Source organism: Pantherophis guttatus, chromosome 2, assembly GCF_059756535.1.
Source record: "Pantherophis guttatus breed Tessera chromosome 2, ASM5975653v1, whole genome shotgun sequence".
Taxonomy (NCBI): Eukaryota; Metazoa; Chordata; class Lepidosauria; order Squamata; family Colubridae; genus Pantherophis; species Pantherophis guttatus.
In genome coordinates, this window is record NC_142064.1 from 213,090,103 (window position 1) to 213,115,843 (window position 25,741).

A 25,741-nucleotide genomic window follows, 5' to 3' on the forward strand; every position below is an offset into this window, starting at 1 on the left:
AAAACAAGAGCTTGCAAAAGAGCCTGCGCAAAACAGCTGAGAGCGAATCAGCTGAGAGTCGGAGGCCGATCTAATCATGCTAATTAACCTATGCTGAAGCTGAAAGAGGCTGTTTTTTTCTATTTTTGCAGGCACCGGTCTTCTCATTTGTTTTCTTTTAACACTGATCACCTGTAGGGTGGCCCTTTGAAGCCCCGGGGCAAGAATTTAAACAGTTTTTTTCCCTCTAGCAATCAGCTGGGACTCAGGAGGCAGCAATAGATTGGGAGTGGGCGGGGTAAGCGACCGGCGACCAGCGATCCAACAGAGGCAGAGGGTGAGGGTGAGTGAAGGCGTGGGGGGAGAGAGGGTTTTGGCGACCCCTGTGAAATGGCCGTTCGACCCCCAAAGGGGTCGCGACCCCCAGGTTGAGAACCGCTGCTCTAGATCAATACCATGGCCAAAATTTTTCCCCCAGGCTATCATCGATTCTTTAACTTGTCCTTCCTCTAATTTCATCTCTAGCAGATATCCATATAGTTTTTTAATTACATATTCCTTAGAGCCCATTAAAATCTTATCTAGATTAGTCGAAACATTATAAAAACCTTCTTGTTTGAGATCTTCTTCATATCTGGAACGTATTTGCATATATGAAAACCAATCCATCTTATATGCCTGATCTTCTAATTCTTGCTTTAATTTAAGTTCACCCTTTTCATTCAATAATTCACTATATCTAACAATTTGTTTTATTTTGGATACTACCAAATATGTAAAGGCTTCAATTATAGATACCCAGACTGGAATTTTCAAATAATATTGTTTTTTGACCTTCTCCCAATTTGACAATAAAGCTTCCCGTATCTGGTGTCTTCTAAAATACCCCTGTATTTTTGCACCTTTATACCATAAAAAAGCATGCCATCCCATCAATAAGTCATGACCCTCCAAATTCAATAGTCTAGTATTTCTCAAATTATCCATTCTTTAATCCACATTAAAAATGTTGCTTGATAATAAAGTTCAAAATTAGGTAAGCCAAAACCACCCCTCATTTTAGCATCTTGTAACAACTTCAATCTTATCCTCGCCTTCTTTCCCTGCCAAATAAATTTCAATATCATTTTATTCAAGTCTTCAAAAAATTCCTTACCCAACTTAATTGGAATCGTCTGGAATAAATACAAAATTCTAGGTAAAATATTCATCTTAATAGTTGAGATTCTGCCAATCAATGATAACTGCAAGTTTCCCCATTTCACCAAATCTTGCCCTATCTGTTGTTTAAGCTTATTATAATTATTTTCTTTAAGTGCACTACATCTTGCTGTCAAATATATCCCCAAATATTTTACCTTATTTGTGATCTCCATCTTTGATATCTCCATCAGTTCTTCTTTTTGCTTTTTCAACATATTTTAGTCATTATCTTTGTTTTATCATTATTGATTTTCAGGCCTGCTACTTTCCCGAATTCACCTATAGTTTTTATCAATTTATTTATTGTTTTTAGTGGTTCTTCTATTATAAAGACCAGGTCGTCAGCAAAAGATTGCAGTTTATATTCTTGTTTTCAAATTTTCATACCTTTAATCTCTTTTTCGTCTCTGATATTTCTATTTAAAACTTCCAATATCAATATAAACAAAAGTGGTGATAACGGGCATCCTTGTCTAGTACCTTTTTCTATCTCTATAGCATCGGTCATTTCTCCATTAATCATTACTTTTGCAGTCTGCTTATTGTATATAGCTTCAATCACCTGGATAAATTTCCTACCAAAACCCATCTCTTCCATTTGTAGTGTCATAAATCGCCAATTTACATTATCAAAAGCTTTTTGAGCATCTAAAAATATCAAAGCTTCATAATATTCTAGTGTGTCCAGAATTACTCTTATATTGTCTCTAATTTGTCTTTTGGGGAGGAATCCATTCTGATCTATATGTATAAAGTTGTTCAAGTATCTCTTTAATCTTTCTGCCAATATTGAAGCAAAAAATTTATAGTCCGAATTTAACAAGGATATAGGTCTGTAATTTTTAATTTGTTGCAAGTCTGTGTCTTCTTTATGAATCAGCGTAATATATGCCTCAGTCCATGATTTGGGTATTTCTTTCTTTGTCATCACTTCATTCATAACCTCTAATAATGGGAGAGCCAAAGGTTCTTGTAATGCCCTATAATATTGAACCAGTAAACCATCTGGTCCTGGTGCCTTCCCATTCTTTTGCTTCTTAATTGCTTCTATTAGTTCCATCGTTGTTATGTTTCCCTCCAACATTTCCTCGATATCCTTGGGAATCTGAGGTAATTTTGCTTCTTGTAAGTACCTTGTCACTTTTTCCTCTTCTATTGTCTCTCTTTTATAAAGTTGTCTATAATATTCTTGTATTATTTTCCACATCTCTTTATTTCCAAATTTGGTTTGTCCTTGATTATCAACTAGTTGTGTTATTTTTCTTGATTCTCTTTCTTTTTTCAATTTATATGCTAGCCATCTTCCTTCGCATTTTCAAAATAGTTCTGTTTAGCATTTCTTATTTTTTGGGCTAAATCTTTCTCCAATAGGTGCATTTTATGCTTTATAATGTCCATTTTAATTTTAGTATTTTTCTTATATAGACCTTTCTGGAGTTCCTTTTCAAATCTTTTATAGTCATCAGTCAATATTTTAAAGATTTGTCTTTTATTTACATTTCTTTTCCTTATATAATCTATGATTAAACCTCCTGCATAGGCCTTCATTGTATCCCAACGATTTTGTGCCGATATTTCTTCTTTCTTATTTTCCTTGAAGAAAAAATCCAACTCTCTTTCCATTTTCTGTACAAAGTCTTTCTCTTTTAGTATTGAATTATTTAAAGTCCATCTAGTTCTTCTTTTTCGCCCTTTCCATATAACTGTCACCAGGTTGTGGTCTGCCCATAAATTAGGTTTTATTTCCGCATATTCTATATTCAACATCAAGTCCATTGTTGTCCATATCATATCTAGTCTGGACCAAGATAAGTGTCTATCAGAATAGAAAGTATATTGTCTGTTTTTCCTGTTTCTCTCCCTCCATACATCTTTCATATTTATTTCCTCTATCATCTTGAAAAAAGATTTCAGTAATGTCTTTCTATTGTGTCTTATTGTTTTATGTGTTTTATAGTCCAAGTTTTCATCCACAATTCCATTGAAATCTCCCATCATACATATATTATCATATTCCATTTCAATTATTTTATTATGTAATTTTCTGTAAAAATCCCTTTGATTGTCATTTGGAGCATATACTGCTACTAAAAGAATTTTCATATTATTATCAATTATTTCCACCATCGGAATTCTACCTTCTTCGTCTGCATATTTTTGCTCTGCCAATATTGCATTTTGAATATATAACTCCTCTCTTTTTACTTTGTGATAGAGATAAAAAAGTTCTTCCAAGTTTTGGTTGTATCAGTAATTGTTCATGCTGTTTTTTAATATGTACTTCTTGTAAACAATTTATATCAAATTTCAATTTCTCTAATTTATGAAATACTTTCCTTCTTTTAATAGCCGAATTAAGTCCATTTACATTTATTGAAATTAATTTCCTTTCTTTCATGTTCATACTTTATATATAGGTTTTGTTGCTCTAGTTGATCTTGCTTCACGTTATTCTTTATGTTCCACAGCCCCACCGACTGCGCCTTCTGTTGGTTCAAGCATTGCCAATTCTTCTGTGAATTTAATTGGAACTACTGTAGTTTGTGTTTCAACCTCCATTACTACTTCTTTTTCTTTAAGGAATTCATCATAAAAAGCTCTCGCTTTATCAATTGTATTCAATCTATATCTTTGAAGCTGCCATGTGAGAATTAACCCTTCTGGAATCAGCCATCTGTAATTAATTCCTTTTTTAATCAAAATTTTAGTCAAAAATTGATATTCTCTTCTCAACTCTCTGATCTTTCTTGGTATTTGTTTTAAAACAGCCACTTCTTTCTCCTTATATTTCAGGGTTTTTTCTCTAGCTACTTGAAGTATTTGTGCTTTAATCAATTTCTTAGTAAATCTTATATGTACTTCTCTTGGCAATTTATTACACATAGCGTATCTGGTATAGACTCGATAAATCTCATCAACCCCGTCTATCATCTTCTCTTTAGTGACTTCTAGTGCCTCGGCCAACATTCCAATCATAATATCTGCAAGATTTTCTCCTTTCTCTTCCTCCACATTTTGGAATCTTAGAATTCTGCTTTGTCCATTTCCCATCCAATCAAAGCACTTGTTTCTTGTTCAACCTCTCCCAATCTGTTCTCTATCTCTTTCATTTTTTCCTCTTTTTGATCATCTTTCTTCTCTAATTTTAACATTCTTTCTTCATATTTTGACATCGTTTGCTGAATACTGACCACTTTTTCATCTGTCTTAAGTAGTTGTTGCTCCATGCTTTGAACTTTTTCATCTGTCTTAAGTAATTGTTGTTCCATTCTTAGAACTGTTTGTAAAATCATTTGTAATGATGGTTCTTTATCTTTATCTTTCTCCTTCTCTTGCTGTAACATTGCTTGAATAGATCGTTGTCCTCCAGACGGTGATGAAGAAGGTGTGGTCATGGCAGCTCCCACTGTCACTACTTTTCTGCTCATTTTATTAAGTATTCAACCAGAGCCACATCCAAAAAATGAAATTTTAAAAGGAAAGAGCCAAACAAGTAAAAAAAGAAAAAAAATCAAGTTCTTCAGGTTCTTTCAAACCCTAATCCTTTAGATGTGAGTCCCCAAAAAAAAAGAGGAAAAAAGAGAAAAACAAAAATGAAAATAAGTATGAAAAAATATAACAAAAAGCTGGGAAGTAGAAAAAGAGTAAAAATAATAATAATATGCCAACCAAAATAAAAAAGGTATGTATAAAAAAATACATAAGGTCTACATCCAAGAAAAAAAGAGTGGGAAAAAGAGAGAGAGAAAAAAATCAAATCAAAAAAATCAAAAAAATCTTCAGGCTCTTGAATGCTTTAATCCAATACAATTATATGAAAATCCCAGAAGCAATGAAAAAATATATATAAAAAGAAAACAGAAACAAAAAATAGTCCTTCAAGCACATTTATATCCGGAAAGCATACAGAGAGTGATTTCTTAGAAGCCACTAGTTAAAAAAAAAAAAAAGAAGAAGAAGTAAGTAACAGCTCAAAAGAAAACAAAAGCCATCTATAATGTTTCTAGACTCCTATTCCAACTAGAGTTAAGAGAAACAAGAGAAACACCTGTATAAACAGTACAGATAGTCCACTTCCTCAGATGTTCTCCACTCTTATCAGCATAGCAGTATACAGTCACTTAATTATGGCTACGATATATCTCTAAGCTGTTACTTGAATAAACATGGAAATAAAATATCTTTTCCAGCAGGTGGCAGTATTAGACACTCTCCTATCTTTCCTATTTTAAAGTCCAAAACTTTTCCGTTTCAAATTAATACAAAATTACAAAAGAAGAAAAAGAAAAAAAAAAGTGAAAGAAAAAGAGGAAAAGGTTTTCATTGAAATAATCAAACCAATCTCTTCAGTTATTTTCTTTTAAAAAGGCAAAATTTAAAGGATTACCAGTGCTGGTCTTCTCTCTTTCAATCCAGTCCCGGATAATAGTGAAAGTGAAACAATTAAGTCTTTCAAATTAGATAATTAGGTGTGAAAAAGAAAAAACTATTCCCAATTGAATTCGCCGCTTCTCTTCTCTTCTCTTACTCTCAATCTCCAATCTCCAATCTCCAAATCTTTTTCCCTTCAGGGTGTTCTTTGTATTAGTTAAAAAAGAATAAAGCTCTCTCACTGATCCGATTCACTGTCATTCTTCTTTCTCTTCCTGAAGCTGTCCCAGCCTCGGCAGCCTCAATGGCTGAAACCCCGCTGCAGGAAAAAGGGCTTTCCTGGATCAATCAGGGACTTTACAATGTCCCTGAGATCAACAGAATATCCCCTCCACTACCACAGTCAAAACTAGACTGTGGGGCCAAAATTGGACTGCCCAACAGCAGAGCTATTGGCAAGAATTCTGGAGCTCCAGAATATCTCGTCCATTTCACTGCGACATCAGCTTTCGGACCTCTGTGTGGGTGTTTTATTGTTTTTGTTTAGCTTTTATAATGATTTCTTCACTCACAGCAGGTTGGTGCTCTTTATAGAGATGTTTAACTACTACAGTGCTTCCTGGAATGACCATTGTAGTAATTGGCAATTATGGGTAAGGAAGGGTTTGATGCTGCAGTGAAGTATAAAGGCTTTTTAAGTAATAAAGAAAATCAGGGAAATATCTCTTACAACTTTATACAATGAATGAGGTAATTCCAATCCATCAGTAAATCAGACGTGAGTAATCCATTGCCCAAGGTCACAGGTAGTCCTCAAATCTTTTGCTTTCTTTTGGAGAAAGCATCTTACTGTAATTGCCAAACAGTGAAAACAACGATCTTCCATTATTTTGAGGCACAAAATACATGAAATCTCTGCAAGGTAAACCTTAATTAGGTGCAATTCCTGAAGCATTATACTCAGACCAAGAAAAACAAACAAACAAACAAAAATCTCAGCCCATGAATGTGCAAGATAAGCGCACAGATTTCATTCCATTACTTGGTTTACTAATTGTCCCTGTCCTGCCTTCAAATGTTATGTAATCCTTGCATTCTCCCCAAATATTGCCTTTCCCTGCCCCAAATGTGAACCTGGCCTTCAAAGCTATTATTGAAATGGAGCAGAATGCTAACTGACAATCTTACAATTACAACATGTGGAAACAATTGTTTGCTTTGTTTTTCTTTTCTTTTATGCAGGAAAGCAACAAGTGTCCAGGTATCAATATCCATTTGTCCCTTACTATTATTCTAGTGGTAAGTTTCTTTTTTAGAGTTCATAAATATCTAACACACACACACAAATACAGAGAGAGAGAGAGTCATTGATATCAATAATAAGAAAAAAAGTAAGGAAAAAATAAATCTTTCTGAGGTCCTGGACAGTGAATCCATGAAGTAAAGGCAACAAAAGGCTTTTAGGCCTTCCTGTTTGAGGCAGAACAGCCAATTGTTGGATGTGGACTGGAACATCTCATGCTGAACCTTAAAATGGGAGGTTCTTCAAGGAACGGATTATGTCTAGTGCAACTATTGCTGCCTGTGAAAGACACAGACCTTATTTTTTTCTCAGCTCCCTCAATCATCAACTATAGATGATTATGTAACAAGAAAATGAAATCAATGATCTCTTCTCAATTTCCAATGTTGGATTAAGGCTAAGGCCCATGTTAAAATAATGTTACCCTGAATGTTCTTTCTGCTGTAAGGGCACTACAGAAATATATTAAATAGAAACTCTGCACTTTTCCATACCTTTTATTCTTACATTCTTCTGTTTAATTTTAAATGATACATTTAAAAAATCACAGAAATAAAATGACTTGCTGATGGAAGCACGATTTCAGTGTAATTTCTTCTTTGCAGTTGATGGAGATCCACACTTTATTATAGCTGTACCCCAGAAGGAAGATGCCCTTTGTTTCAACATTAATGAGGAGCCAGGGGTGGTGTTAAATTTGATAAGAGATCCAGTTACAGGTGAGCCTTTCTTTTCTGAAACTGCGATTATAAGTAAGAAAGATATTGCACTGCTAGATCAGTTTATAGTCTATCTAATTCCATTTGATTTCTTTGAGGTCTGTTTCCTTTGGATAAAGAATACGTAGATAACATGTAAATTCTTTACCTGCCACTGTCTTTCATACTTGAAAGGAGTTTCATACTAAGGAAACGTCTACTGCTCTCTTCACAAGACCTGTTTAAGTGTTATGAATCCAGAAGGCTTGCCACACAGGAGGTTGCCAGATCGTTAGATACTGTATATATAATCATTTAGGAGATGGCATAGGTATGATACATCAAATATTCATCCATTATACTGCTTCATTCTGTTATAACCACACATACATCGATTCCATGTCATGCTAGTATATCTAAAGAATCTAAAGAATTCACAGGAACAATATATTCAGCGTTGCCTAAGCTTATCAAAGCTTCTACTATATCCTAACATCCACTCACCATCAATATATCTCAAGACAGATTATATCCTTTAGTTCTGAGTGTATTTCCCATTTTGTTTGTTCAGCATGGCTATTTATTCCTGTTAACTTCTATACTCTAGATATCAACACCTTGAAAGTATTGTAATAGATGTCAAAAGGTGAGTTCACTTCAAGGAAGCCATGGTGATTCTTAGGCACCAATCTACAAGAGATGATCACCATAGCAGATTATCGGAAAAGATTTGATTTTAAATCATGGAACATATCCAAATACAGCAGAAATAGATTTTTTTTTGAAAAGGCTTCAGAATGTGATGCATGTGTTTCAGAGCTACCTGTACTATAATATATGACTTCTAGATGCTGGAATTACCAATAAATGGTCATTGCCCTTTGGAGAATCTATTTGGATATTTTTAAACCAATCTGTTATTCTCTGAAGAAATAAAAATGTAATTATCCCCAATTAAAGGAGATTGAAAAAATTAAATTACTCTAAGAGGCATAATTCATTACACTAAATATTTCAAGAGGAATTAGGGTGGAAGAAGGGATCAATGGTTTGCTTTTCAGGGCAAACACAATATTATAATAAGGGATGTTATTCATTAAGATTAGGACGGAAAGAACTAAACAATTCAATTACCCTGAGGGATTGCCTTCCATAGTTTCTATCCATCCAAGTGGATCAAACAGGATATGCATGCTGTAGAGTTTGTCAGCAAAAAAATGTAGGAATTTCCCCCAACTCCCAGCCCTCAGCCCACTACCAGGCCGTGGGCTATTGGAATTGGGCCACTGGAATGGCTGGCCAGAGCATGTGCATGTGCACGCAGCACAACATCTACAAGAAGCAGAGTAGTGGGCACTCATGTACAACTGTGCCAGCCCACACTCACGCAAGGGCTGCACACATGTGCACCAGTCCACCACCTATGTGGCCCAGATCCCTCTCCCCCCCACCAGCTGGGCTGCCAAGCCACAAAGTTTGGGGACCATTTGACTAGAAGATGAGCTTTTTCTGCAGTTGCCCCTACTCTATTGAATATCTTCCCTTTGGAGATTGCCATGGCCCCAACTCTTCCATAAAGCTTTAAAGAGCAGGCAATACTCCCATGCCTGTGGCACTATATGCACCAAGGCCTCTGCCTCCTACCTATATTGTTAACAAGCCAAATATCTCGCTTTTGCATGTGCTTCGAATTAGATGTTTTAATGTTGTTTATTGTTTTAACAGTTTTTACTGTTTTTAATATTTTAAAAGGTTTCAGATTTTAATTCCAATGTATGTTTTTGAATTCTGAGCCGCCCAGAGTCATTGACTGAGCTGGGTGGCTATAGAAATCAAGTAAATAAATTTTAATTAGAATCAATCTCCGTTTATCAAGAAAATATAGTATAGAAAGTGCTCTGCCTCCTGGAATCCAGGAAAAGACATATTTTAAAAATACGTTATTTACATATAAACCATCCCCTTAATATCACTTCTGGACTTCAGGCATGACCGTCAATGGACAGCTTATTGGAGATAAAAAGAGCATCAACAATGTAAGACCACAGAATACATATTTTGGAAAACTTGGGATTGTAACTATGAATCGGAATGTAAGGCTTGAAATAACAACTCAAAATATCATCCTTCAAAATGGTGGAAAAAGGAGAGTATTCAGTTGGCTTGATGAAGTCGCCTTACAACAACCCAGGTGAGTTTTTCATACCCCTAAGATATAAAAGTGTTGTTTTTAAATCAGGAATGAGTGACTTAAAGCTTCTATAATTTTCCCACATGGTCTATTCCAAAAGCCTAAGACAAGATACCAGATCAGATTTCTGACAAATTATCCTCATTTCTTTGCAAAATGCAATGAGAGAAAAAAGAATGTCAGAAAGAATGGATGTTCCCACCCACTATTTCTACGTCTACCCTCCCTTTGGGCTCTGCTCTTAATCTCTGCTTGTTTCAACTCTATTAACAATGCATTCCCCCAACAGACTAACCCTGAAAGAAGGTGACCTTCACAAGGAAACAAGTTTGCCCAGTCCTTATATAAACAAAGTGGGGTAGTTTTAAATAAATTCAGCTACAGAGAAAGGCAATACGCTATAATTTCCTTTGCAAATATGAGGCATGCTTGATAAAAATTAATGTTTTTATAATGTATTTAAATTTTTATAAAAATTAACTGCAACCTTCATACATACGAGCAGTGGTGGGATTCTGCCGGTTCTAGGTGGTTCGGCCGAACTGGTTGTTAAATTGCTGGCTCGCCCCGCCCCTTGCCCCGTCCCTCCGCACTACTATTTATTGCCAATAAATGGGGTGAGCGAGCCAGCAATTTAACAAACAGTTCGGTGTTTTTTTACAATGTATTGGCCTCGCAGCACACCGAACCGTTTGTTAAATTTCTGGCTTGCCCACCCCTCGCCCCGCCCCGCCTCCCATCCGCACGGCGTCAGCCTACCCTAGCCCAGGGCTGGGCAATTGTGGCTCTTTTACAACATTTGGACTTCAACTCCCGCCTAGCCCATTCTGGGGAATTGTGGAGAATTCTGGGAGTTGAAGTCCACAAGTCTTAAAGCTGCCAAGGTGGGAGACATCAAGCATGAAGCTGGCCAAGTATCCTCCTTGAAAGACAACAGTTGAACATCAGGAGAGCTGTAAGAGGGCAGGGCTACATTTGGAAATTTTCGCATTTTTGCAGGTGGTGCATTACGATCTGGTGTCTGCAATGGAGAGCAAAATCCGGCATATTTGCGGGACAAGGCAGCCCTCATCTCCTGTCGCTTGGGACTCGGAGCAGTAAAGAGCGTCTGGTTCTGGGAGCAGCCGGATTTTGCTCTCCATTGCTCTCTCGGCCCCCTGCAAGCTCTTGTCTCTCGAGGAGCGCTCCCTGAAGTGGCGCAGGAAACTTTGGTTGGGCTTCTCAAGAGATGAGAGCTTGCAGGGGGCCGAGAGAGCAATGGAGAGCAAAATCCGGCTGCTCCCCGAACCAGACGCTGTTTACCGCTCCGAGTCAGCAGGAAACGAGGGCTGCCTTGCGCCGCAAATATACCGAGGTGTTTTTTTTGCTCTCTGTTGCAGACACCAGATCGGCCCCCTGCAAGAGAATGAGAGAAAGGGGGAGAGAAAGAGAAAGGGGGAGAGAGAAAGAGTGGGGGAGACAGAGAAGGGGGGAGAGAAAGAGAATGAGAGAGAGAGTGGGGGGAGAGAGGGAGAGAAAGGGGGAGAGAGAATGAGAGAGAGAGTGGGGGAGAGAGGGAGAGAAAGGGGGGAGAGAAAGAGATGAGAGGGAAAGAGTGGGAGAGAGAGGGGGAGAGAGAGAGAAAGAGGGGGAGAGAGAAAGAGAATGAGAGGGAAAGAGTGGGAGAGAAAGGAGGAGAGAGAGAAAGGGGGGAGAGAGAGAAAGGGGGAGAGAGAAAGAGGGGGGAGAGAAAGAGAGAATGAGAGGGGGGGAGAGAGAGAGAAAGAGAGGGGGAGAGTGCTTGAAGGACCCTATCCCGTCACTAGGAGTCCAGGTGCTTCAGCAAGCGACGCGCTGGATTCGTATTAGTGGTCCGCAAAATTTAAAATTATGAACTTGGTGGTCCCTGAGGTCCAAAACGTTGGGGGCCCCTGCTCTGGAGGATTTAAGTAGCTTAATTGTGCTTGCTTGCCAATACCAGAATTACAGAGTTGGAAGGGACCTTTGGAGGTCTTCTAGTCCAGAGATCTCCAACCTTGGCAATTTTCTCTGCCTGGGCCTGATGCTTCCTGAGAGGCAGAGGGTCTCTCTGAATGGGACCCCCTCCCCAAAAGGCTGGCCCCAAAGCCCTAGCTCAGAGGTCTTCAAACTTGGTAGCTTTAAGCCTGGCAGACTTCAACTCCCAGAATTCTCTAGCCAGCATAGCTGGCTGGGGAATTCTGGAGTTGAAGTCTGCCAGGCTTAAAGTTGCCAAGGTTGGAGATCTCTGGACTAGAAGATAAATGATGACCGGTCAAAAGTGCGAGGACCTGTCAGAAATCACTTTTTTCAGCCCTCTGAGTAGTCCCTATGTGCATATGGACTACTCAGAGGGCTGAAAAAGTTATTTTTGACTGGTCCTCGCACTTTTGACCAGTCCTTGAACTTACGACTGTCCTCACATTTTACGTTTTGCGCCCTATCTTGTCACCATGGTGAAGAGAAGTAGTGGTGAAATGATTGACACGGTTGTTAAGAATGCCGCAATGAGTATAAATGTGAGGATGGTCATAAGTGCGAGGACCGGTCAAAAGTGCGAGGATCAGTCAGAAAGGACTTTTTTCAGCCCTCTGAGTAGTCCCTATGCACATAGGCACGCCTACCCGGTCACATGATCAGCTAGCCACGCCTACCCAGTCACATGACCAGCTAGCCACACCCACCCAGTCACATGACCACCAAGCCACACCCCCAACTAAGCCACGCCCACAGAACCGGTTGTTAAAAAAATTGAATCCCACCACTGCATACGAGCCAGTCGCCAAATGTCTGAATTTTGATCACATGACCATGAGGATTCTGCAATAAGAATGGGGATTCTGACATAAGTTGCTTTTTCAGTAACTTCAGTTACTAAATGATTGGTTGTAATTTAAGGACTACCTGCACAGATAACTATCTATGAAAATGTACCTTCCAAAAGTGTGGCACATAAATCTATGTCCCAATATATATTTAAAGGCTGGAGGATTGTCTGGGACTGGTTTCAGCTACAGTTCATAAACCTAATCTACAAGGTGGGGAAGTTGGCATTCTACAGATTTTTATGGACATTTATATTTGTGAAACTGAACTTTTCAAAAATATAAATGTCCATAAAAATATGTTGCAGTTATTGCTTTGGTATATGTGAGCAAATAGTCTTTTTCCCCCCTCTCTCCTTCAGATAGCATTGGAAATACAGGAAAGAATAAAACATATGTACTATGTATACTTCCCAGAGTCACAATGTGAGATGGGTGGATATACAAATGTGTTTAAATAAATAAATAAAATCATATATGGGTATTCAGATCCGGACAATTGTATGGAAGCAAACGTTTGGATCTGGACTAACTTGCTGTCTATAGCAATTGTCCATGAAGGCCAATCTTTGCAAGTCAACATTGTTAGATGTTTGCATGTTAGAACGATAGGCTAAAATTGTCATACGTTCAGTCTAGTGCAGACGTAGGAACTTTATGGCTCCTTGGCCACTTCTGGCCCTTTGGCTCTCCATGTCTGGCCTGTGTGGATTGTTTGTATTTTGAAAGCAACTGTTTGTTTGTTTGTTTTCAGTTTACATATCTGCATGCTTGCATGCCTACGCACCTTCACAACTCTGTTGGTTTGACCCTCCACAGTCCCAATTTCTCATGTGTCCCATTGGGAAAATTAATTGCCCATCTCTGGTTCAGTGTATTATGTACATAGTGATCCTGGCTGACATTGAAGCCAATCCCTAGAGCTCGTAACCAGCATAATGTAATCAGAGCAATTGTTTCAGGTGAGTGGTTTATTTGCTTTGCTCTACTTCAGCCTGCTTCATTGGTGAATGAATGAATAGCTTCATCATTTAATAAGGTCAAGGGCCAGAATTGATAGGATAGAATGTAATGCTAGGCTTCATTTAAACAATAGCCGTGTGTTTACAGATGCCTTCTCCAGAAATGGTTCTTGCCTTGCAACCAATTTCCCTAATTCAATTCTCTGCATTATGCATACTAATAATGACATTTTCCTGCTTGGTTTCTCTTTTCCCACTTAGTTTGACACTAATAATCAAACGAAAACGAAGCGTAGAGGTTTCAATGGATAATGGAGCAAAGTTTGTTGTTGTTCTACACCAAGTGTGGAAGAAACATCCACTACACCGAGATTTCCTGGGATTTTACATGGAAGATAGTCACAGATTATCTGAACAAACCCATGGTTTACTAGGTAACGCAAAGATGTTATTCTAAGGATTTTGTTTTGTTTTGTTTTTTCCACCATTTTTCTTTCATAAGGCATATAGTCTCTGACATGGCATGAGATTAAACTGGTTTGGCATTGATTTGGCATGAGATTAAAAAGGCAGTAATTTTTGCTTTTCCTTTTTCTTTGCTTCCAGGTATGCAATATTTATTTCTGGATTGTATCACATGCCAAAATTGATTGTGTATACATGTGGTTGGGTTTGGGTGGGTTTTTTATTATTATGAGTAATGTCCAATTTAGTTTACACCAACACATTCCATTCAATCCCTATATCCCTATATCTAGATTAGAGCACACTGTCTGACATAGATAGCAATAAATGCATCCTTGTTTATTTATTAAAGATCAGCAAAAATTAAAAAGAATAAATTAGCAGAGAGAAAGAGGGAGAGAGATGAATTTTAGGTAAAGATAGAAAAGAGTCACCTTATACAGTAGATGGGCAGCATAAAAAGTTAATAAATAAAATAATGAGAAAGATAATGTATTATTAACAAAAGACTATTTCTAAATTTAAAAGTACAGAATTTTCCAAATTAACTGGAAACAATTTTTGAGGCAATTGGCATAGACAGTTTCAGAGTTAATGTTTTGGTTATTATTAAGTAGGGTGAATGAGGACAGAGAAACCAGGTCGTGAGTAACAACAGCTCTTTACTTCATGGTGTGAATCCAGCAACTGACCCAGGGAAACAGCTCCCTTTATATACTCTACAGTCCTGGCAATCAGCCAATCAGCTGAGAGCAATTACATTCAAACTTTCCCACCAAAACTATATACATAACACCCCTCCCCTCCCAGGAGGCACTTGGGATACACATTTACATACAAAATCACGCAGGTGACCAGGGCGTGTCTGGATCCTAGTAGACCTGCACAGTTCAGTCTGTGGTGTCGCATCGAGCGGATCGGAGGGACCTCTTGTTTCTCCCCGCTCCGCCAATGGAACCTCTTGGATTCCTCCGGAGGCGTTGACTTCTTCAATTGGTCTCACTTCCTCGGGTTGCTGGCTCCGGACACTGAAGTCTTCAGATAAGTTCTCTGCTTGTCTTGGGCTTGAGCTAACTGTTGGAAGTGGTTGGTAGTTAGGGACCGTATCGTCAGGCATGGTTTCTGGTTCGGTGACTACCCTTTTTCGTAATTGGTCTATGTGCCTATGCCATACCCTTCCATCTCCCATGTCTACCGTGTAAGACTTGGGCCCAGTTGTGTCTGTAATCGTCCCTGTGGTCCATAGGGGCCCGTCTGCATAGTTCCTGGCATACACTGGCGTCCCTATCGGAATTTCCCTCAGTTTCTTTTCTGATCCCTTGAAACTGTCGGGGGAATAGTTAGGATGTAACCTATCCAGTATACGCCTGAGTTTTTGACCCATCAGCAGTTTGGCCGGACTGTGCCCGGTGGCGGTGCATGGCATGGCACATTGGGCAGCCAGAAACTTATCTACCCTTGCTTGCCAGTCTCTGGGGCCTAATCGTGAGAGTGCTTCCTTAGCCGTTCTCACAAAATGTTCAGCCTGCCTGTTACTGGCCGGATGAAACAGGGCAGACAGGGCGTGCCTGATTCCTAGCTCTGTCAAGTACCCCTCCAACTGTATGGCAATGAATTGGGGCCCGTTGTCTGAGACCAGCATGTCTGGTAATCCATGGGTGGCAAATAACCTTCTGAGAACCCTGATGACTGCATCAGCGGTGGTGGATTTCATTAGCTTGATCTCGAGCCATTTCAAGTAAGCGTCAACTACGACCAGGAAGGTTTGGCCATGACAGGGGCCCGCAAAATCGATATGGATTCTTGACCAGGGGCCCTGGGGGCGTTCCCATTCTCTTACGGGTGCTGTGGGGGGGATCTGGCCTAGACTCTTGGCAGGGCTGACACTTCTCCACCCACTCAGTGATGTCGTTATCCATGTTTGGCCACCATACATAACTCCTGGCTAGCGCCTTCATGCGCACAATCCCCGGGTGTCCCTCATGCAACAACTGTAAAACCTTTTCCCTTAGGCACAAGGGAACAACGACCCGATCGCCCCACAATAAACAACCCCCTTGCATAGATAATTCATTGTGTTTGCTGACAAAACATTTGAATTCCCTGCCTTCAGTCTTTCCCGGCCACCCCAACTCATGACTGTCTTAAGCACGTGATCTTTGGCAGAGGCTCTTGCCACTTCCACAGGAGTGAGAGGCCCCGAGTCCAACGCATCGATAAGCAAGACTGGAACTCCAGGTGTGGAGTCCTCTAAGATGTCCGGTAATGGGCAGTGGCTGAGGGCGTCGGCATGTCCCAAACTCAGTCCTGGCTGATGTACCAGGTGATATGAATATGCCGCTAAAAAGATTGCCCAGCGTGTCATCTGGGGAGACAAGGCAGCAGGAGTCGGACGGTCTCCTGCCAGGAGGCCCAAAAGCGGCCGATGGTCCATGACAAGTTCGAAGTCCCGGCCAAATAAATACTCATGGAACTTCTTAACCCCAGATACGGTTGCTAAAGCCTCTTTGTCCAGTTGGCTGTAGTTCCGCTCAGCGGTGGACAGGGTGCAGGAATAATAAGCAATGGGCGCCTCTAGTCCATTCAGTAGTCTGTGGCTCAGCACAGCCCCCACTCCAAATGGGGATGCATCGCAGACTAACACAAGGGGAAGCGTGGCGTTGTATTGGATCAAGAAACTTTCTGCAGATAAAAGTTTCTTTACAGCGGCAAATGCGGCAGATTCAGCTTTTCCCCAGATGCATGGTGTGTTCTTTGCCAATAGCCAGTGCAGGGGTTGTGCTACCATTGCCTTGTCCCTCAGGAAGACTGCGTAGAAGTTTAGGAGACCCAAAAACGCCTGTAGTTCCGCCTTGTTCTTAGGGGTGGGTGCCTCTCGAATTGCTCTGATTTTGCTTTCGGTGGGGTGAATGCCAGTTCCGTCTACCCGATACCCCAGGAATTCCACAGAGGGACTGCGATCGTGCATTTGTTGCGTTTGGCTCTGAGGCCAGCACTCCTGAATTTTGTTAGCACTGCCCTCAGTCTGTCCCCTAATTGCTGCTCATCTTCTGCGGTGATGAGGACATTACCCCTGGCAGACCCTGTAGCAGCTGCTCCATTGTGCTCTGAAACAGTCCTGGGGCTATGCTGACTCCGAATTGGAGTCTAGTACACTTAAAGGCACCTCTGTTTGTTACGATAGTCTGTGCCTCTGCAGTAGTGCTATCTACCAGCAACTGCTGGTATGCCTGTGCAAGATCGAGTTTAGCAAAAATCTTGCCAGGGTCCAAGGAACGGAGCAAATGGTGCACAATAGTACTGGATAAGTGCTCTATTGAAGAGCTTTATTAATTGTGCATTTATAATCTGCGCAGATGCACACAGACCCATCAGACTTAACTGGGGTCACAATTGGGGTCTCCCATTTGGCGTGGTTGACGGGAACTAGTACCCCTTGCTTGATTAGTTTGTCTAGCTCAATGTCTATCTTTGGCTTTAGGGTGAAAGGTACCCTCCTGGGTTAAATTGGGGCGACATTGGTTTCGAGGTTAAGCAAAATAGGGGTCCCCACATACTTGCCGAGCCGTTCGTCGAACACGTCCTGGAACTCCCGCATCAGGTCATCCTTCAGGGTGCTGCTTTCATGGCGGCTGCTCACATTGCGGACTCCGGTGAATCCCATTCCCAGGGCGTTGAACCAGTCCAATCCCAGGAGACTTGGAAAATTCTGGCTGACCATGATGAGGGGCAGCTTCTTCCGGTATTCCCTGTACTCGACCTGGAACATGCTGCATCCTTCCACTGGAATGCGGTTGCCCTGGTAGTCGCGTAGTCCGAGCCTCTAGTGTCTTAGGTGGTGTTTCTTGATGCTGGGTACAGCCTTCTATAGGTTGGCCCAGGACATGATGGTTAGCAGCGAGTTGGTATTGAGCTCCATTCTGCACTCGCTCCCTTCTATCTCGACCATGGTGTACACCCTTTTCGCCGGCGTTGTGATTGCATGGCCAATGCGGATGGCATAGGTCTCGCAGTCTTCGATTTTCGTGACCTTCCTGTAGTCCGTGTGTTTGTTGGTTCTTTTCTGCGGTGCCGGCTCTGGTTGGCTGGAGGCGCCTCGTGACTTGTGGCTGGCTGGTTAAGTAGCTCTGCAGATCCTTGCCAGGTGGCCCTTCTTATCGCAGCGCCTGCAAATAGCGTCTTTGAATTTGCAGGTCTGGCGATGGTGGGACCCTCCACAGCTTGCACAGGTTTCTCGGTGGTCTCTCTGGTCCCGCCAGTATTTCTCGGTCCAGAAGATGTCTTCGTCGGACTCCTCCTCGCTTTCTGTTTGGACCGTCTCACAGTGTACCGGGGTCGACCGCTGCGTTGTCCTTGCTTGAGATGGTCTCTGTAGAGTTTCTGCAGCCTTCGTGGAGGATTCATGAGCCCTTGCCTCGTCTAGTGCGATGTGGAGAGTTAGATTGGCTCGAGTGAGCAGCCTTCTCTGTAGGCGAATATCTCTCATGCCACAGATTAGTTGCTCTAGGAGCGCGTCATCTAGGTCTCTGTACTCGCAGTGCATCACCGCCTTACGCAGGGTGGCCATGTACGCACTGATCGGCTCTCCCTCTCGCTGCAGTCACTGGCAAAGCTCGTACCTCTGTACAATTACATTCAAACTTTCCAGCCAAAACTATCTATATAACAGTTATCCCAGGTTTACTCCTTTTCTGTAGAGAATAGAGATGAAAGATAGCATCACCAGCTTATTCCTTCACTTTTCTGGACTTTGAAAGAAACAATTTGGTGTACAAGGATAATGTAGCAAACTCCTTTGATTTTCTCCCTGATTAGGTTTCCTTTTTAATACAGATGCAAAAAACCCCAACAACCTATGCCATGAAAACCCATCAAGAGCCATTGTACAGGAGCTGTACACAATAGCGGGGAGAACCAGAACCTTCATTTTCTAGGGCCATTTTATCTCATCTGTAGCTCTTTGTCTCTGTCATATGTAAACACTCATACACACAAAGCTCAGACAATTTCCGAATCACTATTTTGGATCATCCAAACAGGTTTATTTTAAATTTGAATCTTAGTGCCCCATTGCCAATCCCAATGGTATTGTGACCCATATAAGCCAAGTTCTCTGAAAGCAGGAGAGTAATGTACTGTATGCAACCTTTCTGTATAAGTAAAAAATCGTATTAGGACCTCAACAGGGTAGCTATAGAAGTAGGTACATCCAACTTTCAGCCACAATTAGCACTGTCAAATGCAAGATGTAGCTCTTCTTATGATTTGCTCTTGAATGACTGACAACTATTTAATCAAGATCCTGTTTTGCTCTCAAATGACTGGCAACTGTTTAATAATTACTGCTGCTGCTGTCATGTTTATTTTAAGGGCAATTTTTCCACCCAATCGACTTTGATATACTTGAGGTCCACCCTGGATCGGATCCAGAAAAACCAGATGCCACCATGATTGTGAAAAATAACCAGCTGACAGTAACCAGGTAAAGAGAGACTGACATTTTAGCTGACATTGAGATGCTTGCATGAACTGGAGTCTCTAAGCTCTTTGCTTTCTGTGTTTTATTGTAGGGGATGGCAGAAGGATTATACAGCTGATATCCAGCATGGCACCAATATCCCTTGCTGGTTTATTCACAACAATGGAGATGGTCTTATTGATGGCAATCACACAGACTATATTGTTCCCAGCATATTTTGAAATGAAAAATAAAAAAGAGTGGGGATGATGATGATGATGATGATGATGATGATGATGATGATGATATTTTAATACAGGAGACGTAGTTGTGAATCCAAATAACTGAAATGATATATTCATAATACAATTAGTATATCTTGTGCTGAGATTTAATTTCAATAAATTAGAAAACTTTTTTATTTGCCTGTTTATTTTCTACTCATGCCTGAGTGTCTCTAAGCAAGTTTACATAACTAAACGTTAAATATGGAAAACCTATAAGTTGCAACATAAAAATCTCTCCAAAATGTCTGAATAAGGCTGTGCCTAAATTTTAATGATGTATGTGTGTGTGTGGGAGAGAGAGAGAGCTCCAATAGCAGTTTGTTCTAAAGAAAATTCCTCATTACAGGAATAATATTAATATGCAGAGATACTCAAAATATCAAACCTCCAGTTTGCAAGAAAGGAAAAATATGGGCAACTATCATTGATGACAACTGCTCAAAAGCCAGCTGCTTTAGATAGATATTAAATAATACGGTGAACAAGATGGAATCTTACCAAATTTTCAAGGCCAATTCCCAAGCAGTCAAGACTACAATATCTTGTACTTTATGGATGCAGTTGAGGGGAGAATTCCATGGCTTATTTTAATATTCTTGGCATCTGCCAAAAAAGAGCATTGTTAAATAGCTGTTAGGGAAGCTTGGTGTCATAGAGAAAAGCTGCTCAATTAAAGTTGCTCAAAAAGTAGGACAGTTTTTGATTTTAAGGCTGTGCTGGAGACAGGACAAAAAGGAGGACATCTCCTCTTTTTGCAGAAATCTACTAACCTTGTCCATGGTTGCAGTAGCAAAGACTTTAATAATGTTACCTGAAATAGGTATGAATGGATTTGTTAAAGTTGTGTGTGAGACACAACTAAATTCTTCTCTGCTCTCAGATATAATAGCTTTATTATGGAAAATGAGGAGGCCTTAACTTTGAAGAAGAATAGCAACATGTGGGAAATTTGCAGGATGGCCGGGAGGGGAAATGAGGGAGGGGAAGTGTGTACAACATACACACATTGCAATGTGTATATGTTGTGTATGCTACACACACACACACACACACACACACACACGTATATGTATGTATATAGTATTGTTTCCTTTTCTGCACATAGCTACTACTGATGTATTGTATTGATTTTTAATGGACTTGTTTACCATCTGAAATAACTTGTCCCTGGACTTCAGGTCTAATACAGAGCCAAGGGTTAATGTTGGGCCAATAAATGATTTGGTTGTGGGGTGGGAGGAAAGAAGCCAAACAGTACAAACAAATGGACAAGGAGTGTTTGCGCGCACACATCAAAACACACCCACACCCACATCATGGATATGAAAGATATCAATGCCACTCAGCAATGCCACTCTCGGAAGGAAGATCATATTTTATTAAAATGTTTGTTGGGTTTCAGCTTACAAGAAAAAAACATAGAAAACAGTAGGAAATATCTTTTATTTTGCATTGTAGAGCAGCAAATTTATGATCAGAGAGCAAACCTGTAACCCACAGCCACTAATGACATTACATAGTCAGATAATGAAACATTTGCAGGCAAACAAGCTCAGACAGCATCAAGGTCTCTACAGTTCAACCCTGAGATAGACAGACAGACAGACAGACAATATTCTCTTTTATTGAAAAACAAGGGTAGTTCATTTCCAGCCTTCACTTTCCTTTTTAAAAAAAAAAAAATATTATATTTTTATTGTTAAAGAATAACAGAAAGAAAAAAAAACAATACAAAAATCAATAGTAAGGAAAGAAAAAAAAATTTCCCCCAACATGCTATACAAATGAAAAGGAAGTTTTAGGAAATTGAAGTCTTCAATTCTTCCAGAAATCTCTTTGATAAGGTACTGGTGCCGATTCATCCAATTTCCCAAGTGCAAAGTCCACAAATGGTTGCCAAGTGTTCCAAAAAACATTTTCTTTGTATATACCACTTCTAATTTTAATATCACAAGTCAATTTATCATTTAATGCAAATTTCCATGTTTCATTATACCATTCTTCTAATTTTAAGTCAACATTTAATTTCCAATATCTAGCAATTATAATTCTCCCCATTATAACCAAAATCCTCACCAATTCTCTTTCTCCAGTTGTTAATGTTGTTTCATTCAATATTAATAATAATATGGTTTCCAATTTCAATTTGACCCCCAGCCTTCACTTTCCTCATAAATCCATTAACTATTTCTGATTATTTTATACCATTGTAATTACTGTATAAATTTCCTATTATCTTCTCTTATTTAATCTATAAGACCCTCCCTTTATTATCAAGGTCTTTTCTCTGCTTTGTACTTTGATACTATTTTGATGTTAATATTAGAATATGTCAGGAAAGCATTTTGAGTTTTGAGATCTCTGTGCAGAATATGCTTCTCATACAAATACTGAAAAATACAACAACGGAATTCACAAATTACATATCAAGTTTACTTTACTGAACTACAGCATGAAAAAGAAACAATTATTTAATAGACTATGAGCTCCGTGCAGAGGAAAGGGAATATATTAAATAAATCTGTCAAACTGCGTAGCCCTTGTTACCAATCACAGCTTTCCATAGATACGAATAAGATGATCAAAAGTACATCAAGAAGACTATATTATTTTCTATGCTCATTACAAATATCCATGGAAACTAGCAATAGGCTTCCTGGAACACATTAGAAAATGATAAAACAATTAAAATCAATTCATGCTGAAATTCAGTGATATCAGAACTGATTGGTAAAGGGAGGTCAGGTACCTGCAGTACCATAGCAATCTGAACAAGCCACTCCACCACTTGAGACTCAGGAAGAAGTTGTCCTTTCTGCTCTTTCAGCTTATGATATAAGTCCCCTCCTTCACAGAAGACCATGACAATGTAAAGCAGGCCATCATCTCCTTCCCAGGACTCTCTATACGTAGTCACTCTATGCTTGGATGCTTCAATAGCTGGGCTTCCTGCTCTGCTGCTTTTCTCTCATGGCTTGAGGCATGTTTAAGGTTCAGCTTTTTGATAACATACTGCAGAAACAGAAAGAAGGCTTAATCTTTTTTTTAAAAAAAGGATATTACTGTAAATGAAAGAAATCTAAAGATTAACCATGTGGGACTGTTTTGTACAAACACTATGAGTTGTTTAAAATAAAAACCCTCCCACCTGCAAAAGCAACACAAATGGGAGAGGGAGAGAGGATGCAAAAAGCAAATAAACTTGGAACTTTATAAAAAGTGATGGCAAGGTAGCCTGATAATAGAAGTCATATGTCAACCTTTGACAGAACTCTAGCTATAGCATTTTCCACCAACCATTTTTTTTTCACTTTTCAAGTAAAACACATAATCCTTTGCAAGTAGAAAAGCTATGTCCCAAGTCCCAGAACGACATGTCTGCTGACATACAGAACCTTCATTTAATTCAGACTGCACTTAATTTAATAATTAAAATGACACTTGTTTAAAAATCTCCTGCATTAATTTGGTTTCATTGTTTTAAAAAGCTACTTTAATAACAGTGTATCAAGGCAGACAATTCTCAAATGCAGTTTGAAATGTAGCTCAACATTTTTTCCTGATTCCCGGACACTTCAGCCTAGAGTATATGTTGCCTCTCAAACTTCATGCTGGAAGTGTAAAATGATACGGGGACACATAATGTGTATAATAAAGAGTTAAGTAATAATAGAAGAATGACCTTGAAGGGACCTTGAAGGTCGTCTAATCCAGCCCCCTGCTGAAGCAGGAGAACCTATACCATTTCAGATAAGTGACTATTTAGACGCGTGATGGCGAACCTATTGCACACGTGCCACAGGTAGCACACAGAGCCATATCTGTGGGCACGTGAGCATTGCCCTAGCTCAGCTCCAGTGCACATGCGTGTGCTGGCCAGCTGATTTTCGGGCCTTCTGGGCCCACCGGAAGTCAGGAAATGGGCCGTTTCTGGCCTCTGGAGGGGCTCTGGGGTGGGTAGGGAAGGCCATTTTCACCCGCCCCAGGCTCCAAGAAAGACTCTGGAGCTTGGGGAGGGCAAAAAACGGGCCTGCTGGGCCCACCGATAACCTTTTTGCCGTCACATACTAAAAGTGGGGGGAGCGGGGGGGGCATTGAAGTATGGGTGTGGGCACGCACACACGCGACACCCCCCTGCTCCCCCTGCTTTTGACATGCAACAGCAAAAAGGTTAGCCATCGCTGATCTAGACTGTTCTTAAAAATATCCAGTGATGAAGCGCCCATGATTTCTGGAGGCAAACTTCCACTGGTTAATTGTCCTCACTGTTAGGAAATTTCTCCTTAATTACAGGTTGTTCTCTTTGATTAGTTTCCAACCATTGTTTCTTGTCCTGCCCTCTGGTGCTTTGGAGAATAATTTGACCCCCTCTTCTTTGTGGCAGCCCCTCAAATACTGGAATACTGCTATATGTCACCCCTAATTCTTCTTTTCTTTAGACTAGCCAAACCCAAATCCTGCAGCCGTTCTTCGTATGTTTTAATCTCCAGGCCTTTGATCATTTTAGTTGCTCTTCTCTGAACTTTTTCCAAAGTCTCAACATCTTTTTGGTAGTATGGTGACCATAATTGATTGTGGTATTCCAGGTGTGGTCTTACTAGGTTTTATAAAGCGGTACTAATACTTCACGTGATATTGATTCTATACTTCTGTTTATACAAACCAGGATTGTACTACCTTTTTTGGCTGCTGCAGCACACATGCTCTGCTCCATTTCTATTTGCTCAATTATTTTTGAGACGGAATTTAAAATACAGAATAACAGAATTGGAATGGAGGTCTTCACGTCCAACACCCTGCTTAGGCAGGAAACCCTATACCATTTCAGACAAATGGTTGTCCAGTCTCTTCCAATGTTGGAGTATTCACAACTTCTGGAGACAAGCTGTTCCACTGATACATTGTTCTAACTGTCAGGAAAATTTCAGTTTAGAGTTTTCCTTTTTGTTTTTTCTTGACATTTATTCAAGGCCTAACTTTTTTTATATACCTCTTGCTCTACTCTTGTGCACAGAAGGTGCATTTTAATCTTTTTCTACAACTGGAAATGTGCTTGTGTCAGCGTTTAGGCAGCATAACTAATATTATGAGATAAACCCAGGAGCAAAAACACAGCACACAGCACACAGAGCCTTTTAGATAAATAACAGTGGTTTTATCTACAGTGAAATATGTACAAGCATATATGTGTTTTTTTTTAAGAAACGTTTTTATTTTATAAACATTCAAACAAACATACAATATAAAATCAATCAGTCAATATATCATCTGGATACATCTTTTTTACATCTTACTCCTCCAATAACTGTCATTCTTGATATCATCATTTCATTATTTATACATTTCCCCCACATTTATTTTTCTGTTAAAACATTTCTCTATTCAACACTTTTATCCCACCCCACCCCTTATCCCACCCTCCCCACCCCCCCTAACTTCCCAGAGCAAAAACAGGGTATAGCATCTAACAAACATATGCTAAAATAAACTAACTAACTATAAAGTTCAAAACTCCCACACGTTCTTTAACTCCCCTTGCTCCAATTCATCAACCTCCCTTTTATAAATTCTCAAGACCAATTAAGTTAAATTCATTCTTCCTAATTATAAAAAAAAACTTTTTCTTGATGTATAATCCAATACTTTAGCAGCATTACAAACAGTAAAAATCATGAATAAATTTCATTTCCATACCCTTGAACATCATTCTTTTTGAACATTACTCCCTAATAAAATTCTGAATTTAACATTAATCCTCTTTCCTTCAAAAAATTGGGCATCTTGAAATCTTACGCATTTTATCTCATATATCTTTTAAAATAATATAATCTTATGTTAATCATTTTAAAAATCTCTTAATACCATTAAAACACATATTTACCAAATGTAAATTTCAAAATCTACAGGAAGCTATCTTTCAAATTTTCAATTAGCCATGTTTAACAAAACCAATGTGACTAAACTTTCCAATTTATTACTAGAGTCTTCCTTCCCCCCAAAAA

General features: G+C 39.6%; 1 protein-coding gene across 1 annotated transcript in view; it reads left to right on the plus strand.

The window, feature by feature from the left end:
* LOC148115510 (inter-alpha-trypsin inhibitor heavy chain H3-like) overlaps nt 1-19,753 on the plus strand; it is a 42,891-nt gene extending 23,138 nt beyond the window's left edge. The window contains exons 15-20 of the mRNA XM_087887759.1: nt 6,808-6,852; nt 7,462-7,575; nt 9,541-9,745; nt 13,791-13,963; nt 19,365-19,476; nt 19,565-19,753. Of these exons, the coding sequence (XP_087743885.1) occupies nt 6,808-6,852; nt 7,462-7,575; nt 9,541-9,745; nt 13,791-13,963; nt 19,365-19,476; nt 19,565-19,694 (779 nt within the window). The 3' untranslated portion in view covers nt 19,695-19,753. The remainder of the gene's footprint in view (nt 1-6,807; nt 6,853-7,461; nt 7,576-9,540; nt 9,746-13,790; nt 13,964-19,364; nt 19,477-19,564) is intronic.
* Nucleotides 19,754-25,741: the final 5,988 nt, after the last annotated feature.